This window comes from Puma concolor, chromosome E1 (genome assembly GCF_028749965.1).
Source record: "Puma concolor isolate L17-30 chromosome E1, mPumCon1.1.hap2, whole genome shotgun sequence".
NCBI classification, from domain to species: Eukaryota; Metazoa; Chordata; class Mammalia; order Carnivora; family Felidae; genus Puma; species Puma concolor.
In genome coordinates, this window is record NC_141680.1 from 57,686,670 (window position 1) to 57,698,327 (window position 11,658).

An 11,658-nucleotide genomic window follows, 5' to 3' on the forward strand; every position below is an offset into this window, starting at 1 on the left:
ACAGGCTAGAGGGGCCGAAGGGTCACTTCGGTGACCACTTCGGTGGACAGCGGTGGGGGCTGGGGCGTGGGGAGCGTGGGGGCAGAAGCGCGTAGAACACAGGGAGCTTAAGAGGAAGCCGCGCCCGGACTCTGCCCGAGAATGAGATGGGCAGGTCTCAGAGGCTGCAGGAGGAGTGAGGAGGGCCAGAGGGGGCGGCTGCCCCCCACCCCACCCGCCTCCTGTGGGTTGGAATGGGGTCTCTTCTGCCCCAAGTTCACGTTCGACTTAGGGAGACAGAGTGGAGTGGCGAGGTTGCTGCAAGACCGCACCCCTACCAGGTGCTGGGTGGGGTACAGGAAAAGGCGACACCAAACCTGGGAGGGGGGGGTCCAGTCTGTTCCCTGCTTGGCTGCCGTAGGAAAGTGTGGCCTGAGCCCCGCAGGGCCTTTGCCGAGGCCTAATGGCCTAAGGACGGTGCACCCTAGTCCACCCCGGAGGCGGGCGGCCGCGGGTCCTCTGACCCCGAGGCCCTAAGCCCGCACGGCCTCCGGCCCCGCCCGCCCGCCTAGCTGCCTCGCTATTGGCTGCAGCGTCTGGGAGCCCCTGGCTGGGTAATTAACGAAGGATTAATGAGATCCCCAAAGTCAACAGAAAAATCGATGGGCCACGGAGCCTGAGCAGCGGCTGCGCAGTCCCGCAGGGGAGGGCGTCGGGGGCATCGGTGCGGGCCCGGGGGCCTCACCTGGACTGAAGATCCGCGCTGCGCCGGCAGTCGGTCAGCCGGGGGCGATGCCAGCCCAGGCCTCAGGTAAGGCTCCCGGCGGCGGCGCCAGGCCCCGGAGCGCCCTTCGACTGCCGGCGGGACCTCCCGGGCGTGCCCATCCTTGACATTTACACCTGCTTCGGGTTCAAGGACTAGGGGCTGTAGGGGTAAGGGAGGGAGGGCGGGATGACTAGGGGGAGGCCAGCCCCCGGCGACCCGAGAACCAACCCTTCTCCATCCCGCACCCCAACCCTGGCTCCGCTGCCCACCTTCTTCCCGCGAATAGGGGGCACACAAAAATCAGCAGGGCGGGTCCCACCCTAGCCGGTCTGGGGGCGCACAGCCAAAAGTGGGTGCTGAGGCCAGGAAGAATCAAAACCCAGGATGGCTGGGTCAAGGGCTGTGGGGTTGGGGCTGCCTGGACATCTGGTCTGAGGTGTATGTGTAGCGGCTGCCCCGGGCACCGCGGTCCCCCGAGTGGCTCAGAGAGAAACCCCCAAGGTCCCGGCCCGCGCTCAGCTGCCTCCTCCGGAGCTGGTCCTGCGGCTCCGGGCCAGGCGCCACGCCCCGACGGCTCCGCGGCTTTCATCATCACTTGTCTCTAATCGCGACCCACAAACCAGTTTGGTGTCCGGGCCCTCCCTTGGACTGGCGTCGCGCCAAGGGACGTGCCAGAGGGCGGCGGATTCCTCCTTGCCAGTCCTGGGTGCCCTAGCCTCTTTCCCGCGCCCCCCACTTGTCCCACCCTGGCACCCTCCCCGCCGCAGACGGAATTCGACCACTTCCAGGACTCCCTCTAGCGGCCGTTGGAGGGTAGGATTTGGGGGTGGGGAGGGCAGGGAAGGGGACCCTGAAGAGAGAGGACCTGGAACCTTGTCCTGGAGTGTCCCCTCTAGGCCTGCAGTCCAAGCAAAAACCACCCCTGAAATTTACCAGTAATCCTGACCCTTCCAGTCTCTCCAGGACCTCGACAGAACTGAAAGGAAAGACACAGATAACTAACACTGAGAGTTTTCCGTGTGCCAGACATGGCTCTACATGCATTTACACGCATTAAATCATTTAATTTTCACGAAACCCCGATGAGGTAGGCATTATGCATTAAGTGCTTCATTTATTCGTTCAAGAAATCTTTACTGAGTATCTTCTATGCACCAGGTACTATTCCATAGTTGTACATCCATTTTACATATGAGGAAACTGAGGCACAGAGAGTCTCAGTAGCTTATCCAAGATCACAGAGATAGTAAGTGCCAGAATTGGGCTCATTAGGCTCTACTGCCCTGGGAAGATGAGGGACATTGTGGGGAAGGCAAGAAGAAGGAGTCAGGGTTGGGACAAAAGGAGCAGGGAGGTGTCCCTGTGAGTTCCATACTTGCTCAACTTGGAGGACAGATAAAGATTATGTCTAAAGTCTCTGGGATTGGGTCCGGATGGAAAGCATTTAATGGGAAGGGTCTCTGTCCATGGCTGTGGTGCTGAAAGTTCCCCCAGAAAATGGCAGAGTCGGTCAGCAAGAGCAGCGTGCCTGTGATAGGTTTGGAGGGTTCAAGTTCAGGAGGACCTGGTCCCTGCCCTGGAGGCTCTCCTGGCCTTGAGGGGGTCCAGCCATGCCCACAGCACCTCACCAGACAGTGCACATGCACTCCCAATAGATGCTTGGGCAGGGAAAGAATGCTTCCCAGGAGAGGTTCTTAAGGTAGGTGGAGAAGATGGGCAAGAGCCATTGGTGGAAGGTAACAGGTGAGGCAGAGGAACAGCAGCCTCCAGAAGTGATGGGGGGGAGGGGTGTGGGAAGCCACACAAGGATGGATGGAGCCTTGGAGCCTTCTGGCTGGGCCTGGATCGACATGGGGAGTAGGTGTCCAGAGTGTGATGAGGGGGCTGGACAGGGAGAGGGCAAAAGACGACAGAGGGGACTGGGAAAGGGGGACAAAATCATTTGTAGAATCTTGAAGAGAGGACCAAGTGTTATTCTATTTGCCATAACAGAACCACAGAAGGTATGAATATTGAGCAAAGAGCACATGGGAGCCTGGGGGTTTGGAAAGGCTGTCTTTTAGAGCCAAATGTGGTGAGGGTCTTCTGGTGGTTACAGAGAGGGAAAAGCTGAAGCTCCTGAAGCTGAGTTAAAGGGTAGAGACAGAGCAAAGAGCAGTGAGTTAGAAGAGAATGAGCATGACAGGTGATGCCCCAGGGGGCCCATGGGGCACCTAGTGTAGCCTTGGCCTGGGGCTCAGGGAAGGCCGCTTAGAGGAGGTGGGGTTCTGCTCTAAGCTGCAGTCAGCCAAAGGGCAAAGGGGTGGGCATTATGGGCAAAAGGCAGAGTGGGCAGACGGGGTGGTGAACAAAAGCAGGCACATTCTGGGAGCTACAGCAGGATGACACAGTCCGTGGCAGGCAGTGGGGTCTAAGGACAGTGCTAGAGAGCTAAGTCAAGGCCAGACCAGGAAGCAAAAGCAGCTAGCCTCCAAGCCTGTACTAAACATGCACCGTAAGTTTTCATTTTGAAAGGCAGTGCAGGCCGTGCTAGATAGTTTGGACTTTATACTGAGGGCAATTGTCTTATTTTTATTTTTATTTCTTTAGTTCCATTGTAATTAACATACAGTGTCATATTAGTTTCAGATGTCCAAATAGTGATTCAACAACTCTATACATTCAGCAGTGCTCGTCACAGTAACTATACTCTTAATCCCCATCACCTATTTCACCCATTCCCCCCACCCACCTCCCCTCTGTAACCACCAATTTGTTCTCTACATTTAAGAGTCTAATTTTTCATTTTTCTCCTTTTTGCTTTATCTGTTTTGTTTTGTAAATTCCATATATGAGTGAGATCTTATGGTATTTGTCTTTCTCTGATTGACTCATTTCCCCTCAGCAATTGGGAGCCTTGGTGGGCTTACAGTAGGGGAGAGGCACAGTGGGTAGGGAGACCAGTGCAGGAGAGAGCAGAAGAGGCCCTGAACTAGGGTAGAGGTTGAGGTCAAGAAAAATCTAAGGGAGGGGCGCCTAGGTGACTCAGTCGTTGAGCATCCGACTTTGGTTCAGGTCATGATCTCACAGTTCGTGGGTTCGAGCCCCGTGTTGGGCTCTGTGCTGACAGCTCAGAGCCTGGAGCCTGCTTCAGATTCTGTGTCTCCCTCTCTCTCTCTGCCCTTCCCCCGTTCATGCTCTGTCTCTCTCTGTCTCAAAAAAAAATAAATAAACGTTAAAAAAAAAAAAAAAAAACTAGAGCATTGGGGCACCTGGGTGGCTCCGTCGATTAAACGTCCAACTCTTGGTTCAGGCTCAGGTTTGTGAGTTTGAGCCCCACATATGGCTCTGTGCTGACAGTGCAGATGCTATTTGGGGTTGTCTCTCTCTCCCTCTCTCTCTGCCCCTCTCCTGCTCACACACACACACACACACACACACACACACACTCAAAATAAATAAATAAGCTTTAAAAAAAATTACAAAATAGAAACTAGAGCGTTAAACCACTCCTAATCCTAGTACCCTACTCCCTTCCCTAGAAGAAACTCCTATTGTGAATCTGGTGGATGTCTTCTAGACTTTTATTCTTTTTTTGATGTTTATTTATTTATTTTGGAGAGAAGGAGGGAGGGAGGAGCAGACAGAGCGGGAGAGAGAGAATCCCAAGCAGGCTCTGCACTGTCAGCACAGAGCCCGACCTGGGGCTTGCTCGCACGAACTGTGAGATCAGAACCTGAGCTGAAATAGAGAGTCAGATGTTTAACCAACTGAGCCACCCTGGCGCCCCTCCTCTAGACTTTTAAAAGTAATTTTATATATACACATATACATCCATAATCAAGTATCATTCAAATCACAGCATTCTTTCCCACCAACCTCACACTCAGCCTCAGGATCCTTCTCAACACATTGTAGGTAAACATTACCCAGCTAATCAAAGTCAGAACAAGAGAGGACACCTTCTTGCTCTCCCTGCCTTCCAGAGGGAAATTCCTCCCAGAAGTCAGCAGAACACAATCTGCCATTTAGTGGTGACGAGTCACAAAATGTCCAGTGGCCAGACATTATGCAGATGCCCCTGGCTCCCTTGACAGAGTTATTTTCCGTCTTCAGATCAGGCGCTGAGGCAGAAAGTGGGATAACCTCGCAGGGCGTTGGGAGGGAGGTATTCCTCAAGCCAGTCGAAATAATCCCTATCTTTATTTGGAGCACAAAGGATTCCCATATCCCCTGGTTTGTTTTTTGTTTTTCGTTTTTATTTTAGAGAGAGAGAGCACAAGCAGGGGAGAGGGGCGGAGGGAGAGAGAATCCTAAGCAGGTTCCGCACTCAGCACAGAGCCCGACGTGGGGCTCGATCCCACGGCCCTGGGATCATGACCCGAGCCAAAAATCAAGAGCCAGATACTCAACTCACTGAGCCACCCCTGGTCTGTGTGAACCTCCTCAGGTCCGGTAAAGTAGACAAGGAAGCTGCTATTATTTCCAGTGTCTGACCAGGGAGGTTGCATAGCTTGCCCTAGGTCACACAGCAGTTAAGGGCAGGGGTAGAATGAAACCAGGAAAGCCTGGCAGCCAACCAGGACCCTGTGTCCCCAGCCCCTTCTCAGCCTGCATCCATGGCCTCTCCAGAAGCACAGAAGGCTGGAGCGGCCCCAGCCGAGGAGAACCAAGTCGGCACGGGGGCCGAGAAAATAGGAGCTCCTGCCCCCCCGTACCAGAAGTCCTGGCTGGCGCGGCATTTCTCACTGCTGCGGAGAGACAGGCAGGCCCAGAAGGCAGGGCAGCTCTTCTCGGGGCTCCTGGCCCTCAATGTGGTGTTCCTGGGTGGAGCCTTCATCTGCAGCATGATCTTCAACAACGTGGCTGTCACGCTGGGCGACGTGTGGATCCTGCTGGCCGCCCTGAAGGCCCTGTCCCTTCTCTGGCTCCTCTATTACGCCACCTGCACCACCCGCCACACACACGCCATGCTCTTCCGGGACCCTCATGCAGGATCCATTTGGGTGCGGGGTGAGTGTTGGGGCACGGGGTGGCCGGAGAGGGGTGGGGAGGGAGAGCCGGGCCCAGGGAAGGCGCCAACGGCCACCTGGCCCGGCCAGGCTCCCTGGTGCTCTTCGGCAGCTGTGCCATCTGCCTGAACGTCTTCCGAGTGGGCTACGACGTGAGCCACATCCACTGCAAGTCGCAGCTGGAACTCATCTTCCCCGTCATCGAGATTGTCTTCATCGGCGCCCAGGTGACAGGCCTCTCCCGTCCCCATGCCGCATGCACACACACACCCCGACCATGCCTCGGCGCAGCTTGCAGGGCCTAGCATATGTGCACACAGGCCGCAGCCCCCCACTAATGCCTGCCTCCACATACCCACGTCCATGCACAGCTACGTGTACCTGCATCACTGAAATGCAGACCCCTATAAATACACCTGCCTGTTCATACTTGCATGTCCCTAAATCCACACCCCCCAGGAATACAGAGCTACTCTTAGGAACCAACATCACTCACACTCCTGAGTCCCTGTCCTGTGCCGGGCATTGTGCTAGCCGTTTCTTTGCATCATCCCGTCCATTTCCCCGATAAGTAGGCATTCCCCTAAGAGGTGGGCATTTTAGCCCCATTGTAGAGATGAGGAGACTGAGCCTCTGAGATATTTTGCCACTGGCCCAAGACGACACAGCAAGGGAACGGCAGAGCCAGGATTCCAGTCCAGACGTCCTCACTGTCACTTCCATTGTACATACACACAAGCAACTGGGGCACATACCCCACGCTCCCGCCACCCCTGCCCCCAGCCCCTGGGCTCAAGGCCCCATCTCTTTCAGACCTGGGTGCTCTGGAAACACTGTAAGGACTGTGTTCAGGTCCAGACCAATTTCACTAGGTAAGATGGGGTACCTTCTCTCCCTCCAACCCCTGGGGCTCCCTGTCCCCTGCCAGTGCCTGCTCCCACAGCTTCCTTGGACAGGGTGTCCCTGGGGTGGCACGTCGGTCCGGGAAGGGGTCCCAAGGGGCCTCTAGGGCTGCCTCTCCTGAAGTCCTAATGCCAGATGGGATCTGGCTTTGGGAGAGAGCTGTCTCCCCCAAGGCAGTGATGGTGAGGGCGGAGCACGCGGGAGCCAGCCAGGCTGTGTGGACACAGTGTGGCACCTCCTCCAGGTGTGGCCTGATGCTGACCCTGGCCACAAACCTGCTGCTGTGGGTTCTGGCTGTCACCAACGACTCCATGCACCGCGAGATCAAGGCTGAGCTCAGCGCCCTTGTGGAAAACTTCTCAGGTACAGAGGAGACATGATCCCCCAGCCCCAAATGCACACACACACACACACACACACACACACACACACTCGCACGCACACGCACATTCCCTCCCAGAGTGGGAGCAAACTCTGGATCGTGACTACACGCTGGTCCTCGTCCTGCCCCATCGGTGCTGGCACCGCGCAGCCCGGCTCCAGGCATCTAGCTGTCACCTTAACTAGCCACAAATCCTGGCTGAGCTACTTGCTGATAAGTCCAGGTATGCGCCCCACCCCTAGCATTCGCATTTTACTTGCAAGAAATTAAAAAGGCTTCAGGACTGAAAGGAACGGATGTCTTCCTAACACAGTTGTGGATCCCCGGACATATCAGGAGAGACAGAAGATTTCTGGGCAGAAGGCCCTCCCGCAGATTGTTCCATGACCCAGTCCCCTACCTGTACAGTCTGCCCTTACAGGCTACATCCCACACACCTACATGGGGGTTTCAGCCACACCTGTATATGTAAAGCACACCCCTCCCCAGGTGGCATCACCATTCTGACCCGTGTACAGCCAAGCCTTCCCAGCACATTCATGCATTTGCACCCCCGCTGCAAAAATCCCAGCCTGCCTATGTACTGCGGACATTCTTTAGACACAGATACATTTTTCAGAAGAGCTGTGCTGAGAATTTTTGACAGGTGACACCATGGATTCTTTTAGTAAAAGTCAAACATACAGATGAGTAAAAAAACGGGATATATCCATCACCTAGAGGTAATCATTATTAACACGTTGCTATAATTTCAGTGTCTTACCGAATTACATCATGGAGATCACAGCATTTCATCTCAAAACATTTTCATGCACATCTCTTTAAAATAAGTACATTTCCCTCCACTACCACAATGTTATAATTTCTTTTAATTTTTTTAATGTTTATTTGTTTTTTGAGGGAGAGAGAGAGAGAGTGCAAGCAGGAGAGGGGCAGGGAGAGAGGGAGACACAGAATCCGAAGCAGGCTCCAGGCTCTGAGCTGTCAGCACAGAGCCTGATGTGGGGCTCAAACCCACGAACCATGAGAAATGACCTGAGCCGGATCATAATCTCTAACAGAATTCCTCAACATGATCCCCATCCTCTCCATCGACCTGTTCAGCTTTCCCCAACCAGCCTGTGAAATGTCTCCTACGATGCTGTGTTCAAACATGGTTCTGTCTCTTACATCTCTGTTTTCCTAATGGCATTGAGGTTTGTCAGGCTGCTTCCTAGTGGTGGCATTTGACTTGTTCTCCTCTTCCCTGCTCAGCCTGCCACCTGGAAGTATGGACCAACGCCTCGATCAGATCCAGGTTAAACGCTTTGGACACTGGCATTCCACAGTTGATGCTGTGAGCTTTGCAAGGGACCTCATCACGAGGCAAGGTGTCTGATTGCCCCACAGAGCATGTAGCCGAGGGTTCAGATGCAGCAGCCAGATCCTCCTGTTGTAAAGTCATAGACTTCCCCTCGTGCCCGAGAAGTAATCTGTTGAGGTGACATTTGACCCCAAAGACATGATGTGTCTTTACAAAAGCTTGGCTCCTGAAGTCTGAAATCCCTTTGTAAAGAAACGACCATCCCGCGATTTCTGATTTCTGTCTCTGGACCTCAGTTTCCAAGTCTGTAAAATGGGTGCCATACTCCCGGAGTGTGGGACTGACTGGTGCGGCCGGTTTCCTCAGAACGAGGTCCACCTGAACAACTATCCCTTCCCACCCTGCCCCCTCCCAGGCAATGACACCAACACCTGCGTGTGCCTCAATGCCACGGTGTGCGAGGTCTTCCAGAAGGGCTATCTGATGCTCTACCCCTTCAGCACCGAGTACTGCCTCATCTGCTGTGCCGTGCTCTTTGTCATGTGGAAGAACGTGGGCCGCCGCCTGGCACCCCACGCAGGTGCCCACCCCGGCACACCTCCCTTCCACCTGCACGGGGCCATCTTCGGGCCACTGCTTGGCCTGCTGGCCCTGGTGGCAGGCGTGTGCGTCTTCGTGCTCTTCCAGATCGAAGCAAGTGGCCTCGCCATCGCACGCCAATACTTCATCCTCTACTATGCCTTCTACGTAGCCGTGCTGCCCGCCATGAGCCTGGCGTGCTTGGCGGGCACGGCCATCCACGGGCTGGAGGAGCGAGAGCTGGACACGCTCAAGAACCCCACCCGCAGCCTGGACGTGGTGCTGCTGATGGGCGCGGCGCTGGGCCAGATGGGCATCGCCTACTTTTCCATCGTGGCCATCGTGGCCACTCGCCCCCACGAGCTGCTCAACCGCCTCATCCTGGCCTACTCGCTGCTGATTATCTTGCAGCACATCGCCCAGAACCTCTTCATCATCGAGGGCCTGCATCGGCGTCCGCTCTGGGAGACGGCAGGGAAGCAGGAGGCCGAGCTGCCCCGCCGGGGCTCCCTGCTGGAGCTGGGCCAGGACCTGCGGCGGGCCTCGCTGGCCTACATCCACTCCTACAGCCACCTCAACTGGAAGCGGCGGGCGCTCAAGGAGATCTGTCTCTTCCTCATCCTCTGCAATCTCACAGTGAGTGGACAGGGCGGGAGCGTGGGGACGGAGCTGCCCGGGTGGCCTCAGGGACCCTCAGGAAGGAAGGAATGGTGCGTTCGTTAAGCATCGACTGTCCCAAGGGCAACGGGCCTGTCCCTTTTATTGTCAGGGACACATGCACCTTTCCCACCAGCTCCAAGCTGAGAGCAGTGTCCCCCAGCTCGCTGTAAGGTGCCCGCATGAATGAACGTGCCAAGCATATAGCTAAGTGCTCTTTACAAACATGGAAGATTTCCACCATCAGGAAGTGTACTGTCCAGCTGGAGAGACACCAGGGGGCCAGTGAGGGAATTGCCAAATAATTGATCATCCACTGAATTGGGTCAAAGGGCAGAGATCATCAAGTGCCTGGTTTCCCAAAAGCTCTCTGGGGGAAGGTGTTGACGATGGCTGCTGGCTGTCTGGCAGCTAAAGTCTCGCGTCCACCTCCCCATGCCGTAGCTCAGCTCCTCACTGAATCATCACAGGAAACCCCTGCAGCAGCCACCGTTATGCACCATCCCTGTCCCCATTTGATAGATGGGGAAACGGAGGCTTAGGTTGTCCCACAGCCCGTCAGGGGCAGTGCCGGGACACCCAGGGTCGTTGGAGCGCATGAGGAACACATTCTAGGCGCACCGTGCTGGAAACACCTCAGGTGGTGAAGCCCCTCACACAGGCCACCATACATCATCACCTGGCCCTACGTGCAGTAGGAGTTCAGAGAAGGAAATGTGGGCCCAGTGGGCCAAGGAAGGCCTCGTGAAGATTTAGTCTGGGTCTTGAGAAAGGGGCAGGATTTGGACAGAAGACAGGACCAGGCAGACAGAGCAGAGAGTCAAGACTGGCAGAGAAATGGAGCCAGAGCGGAAGAAGGTGGTTGAGGTCAAGGCATAGGGGAGCCCAGAGCAGGTTGGGCCATGGCTGGTGGCAACGTGAGGCCACATGATCCACCTAGAGTTCAGGCTGGCAAGCCAGGGAGGTGGCTGTGGTACGGGGTGGAGGATTTAGGGAGGAACGGCTTGCTTTGAAAGCCCAGGGCTGAAGGGATGAAGGGATGAAGGCGGTGGGGGGGTGGTGTGCTAGCAGCTTTTGGGGCCTGCCTCCCCTGGGTGGAGTGCCCGTGGACGCAGAGAGCCCTCTCCCTCACTCAACCCCCTCCTCTCCTCCCCAGTTGTGGATGATGCCCGCGTTTGGTATACACCCGGAGTTTGAGAACGGGCTGGAAAAGGACTTCTATGGCTACCGGACGTGGTTCACCATCGTCAACTTTGGTCTGCCTCTGGGGGTCTTCTACCGTATGCATTCTGTTGGAGGGCTGGTGGAGGTCTACTTGGAGGCCTGAGGCTGCCCAAGGACCCACCCCTGGCAGAACACCAAAGTGCCAAGGCTGGGCAGAGGGTAGCCCAGAGTCTCTGAGCAAACACTCCATTTCAGGGGGACCTAGACCAGACTGGATTCCCCAAAGCCTCCCCCTCCCCCAGATCCTCACCGAGGTGGGAGGCACCGTCTGCAGCCCAAGACCAAGGGCAGGGCCTGGACACTGAGCTTCTGATGCTCACACCCAGGACTGGGCACGTGCCTGCCCCTGTTCATCACCACAATCAGAACAGCCCAGGGGACATCCCAGGAAGCCCCCCACGGCTACTCTCCAGGACCGACAGCCCTAAATGACAGAGTCTGGCGGGGGGGGGGGCGCTGCCACCCAGACTGATCTCAGGGGTCTGCCTCATTCTGTGGGGAGGGTACTTGGTTCAAGCTCAGCCCAGGACATTCTAGAAGCTTGCAGCCCAGTGAGCGGGCCTGGCCCTCCCTCCCCACATACCCTGTCTCCTAATGAGCTCATTAATTAGCTTCCAGGAAGAGTTCAACAGCTCTCTCCTGCTGCCATAAACCCTGTTTGTTTGATCGATTACATTCAAGCTTCGTGACATTTGTTCTCAGGGACAGAGCTGTCACTTCGAGTATGGTAGGAAGGGACAGTCTTCCTGGTCAGGGCTCTGGGGCCGGGATGGTCCATTTCTGGGCCAGGAGGTGTCTAACCCAGTCCCTCCCTTGCCTGGTTCATGGGAGGAGGTGAGGAGAGGGGCTAGGGCTCTCACATGCCCCCACCCCT

At 55.9% G+C, this 11,658-nt stretch overlaps 1 protein-coding gene across 1 annotated transcript; it reads left to right on the top strand.

Annotated features, from left to right (window-relative positions):
* The first annotated feature begins 375 nt into the window (after positions 1–375).
* OTOP3 (otopetrin 3) lies at positions 376–11,457 on the top strand. The gene is made up of 7 exons (XM_086687996.1): positions 376–790; positions 5,324–5,737; positions 5,827–5,963; positions 6,550–6,608; positions 6,884–7,002; positions 8,740–9,539; positions 10,717–11,457. The coding sequence occupies exons 1-7, from the start codon at positions 772–774 to the stop codon at positions 10,885–10,887; spliced, it is 1,719 nt and encodes a 572-aa protein (XP_086544122.1). The 5' UTR covers positions 376–771; the 3' UTR covers positions 10,888–11,457.
* The last annotated feature ends 201 nt before the right edge of the window (positions 11,458–11,658 follow it).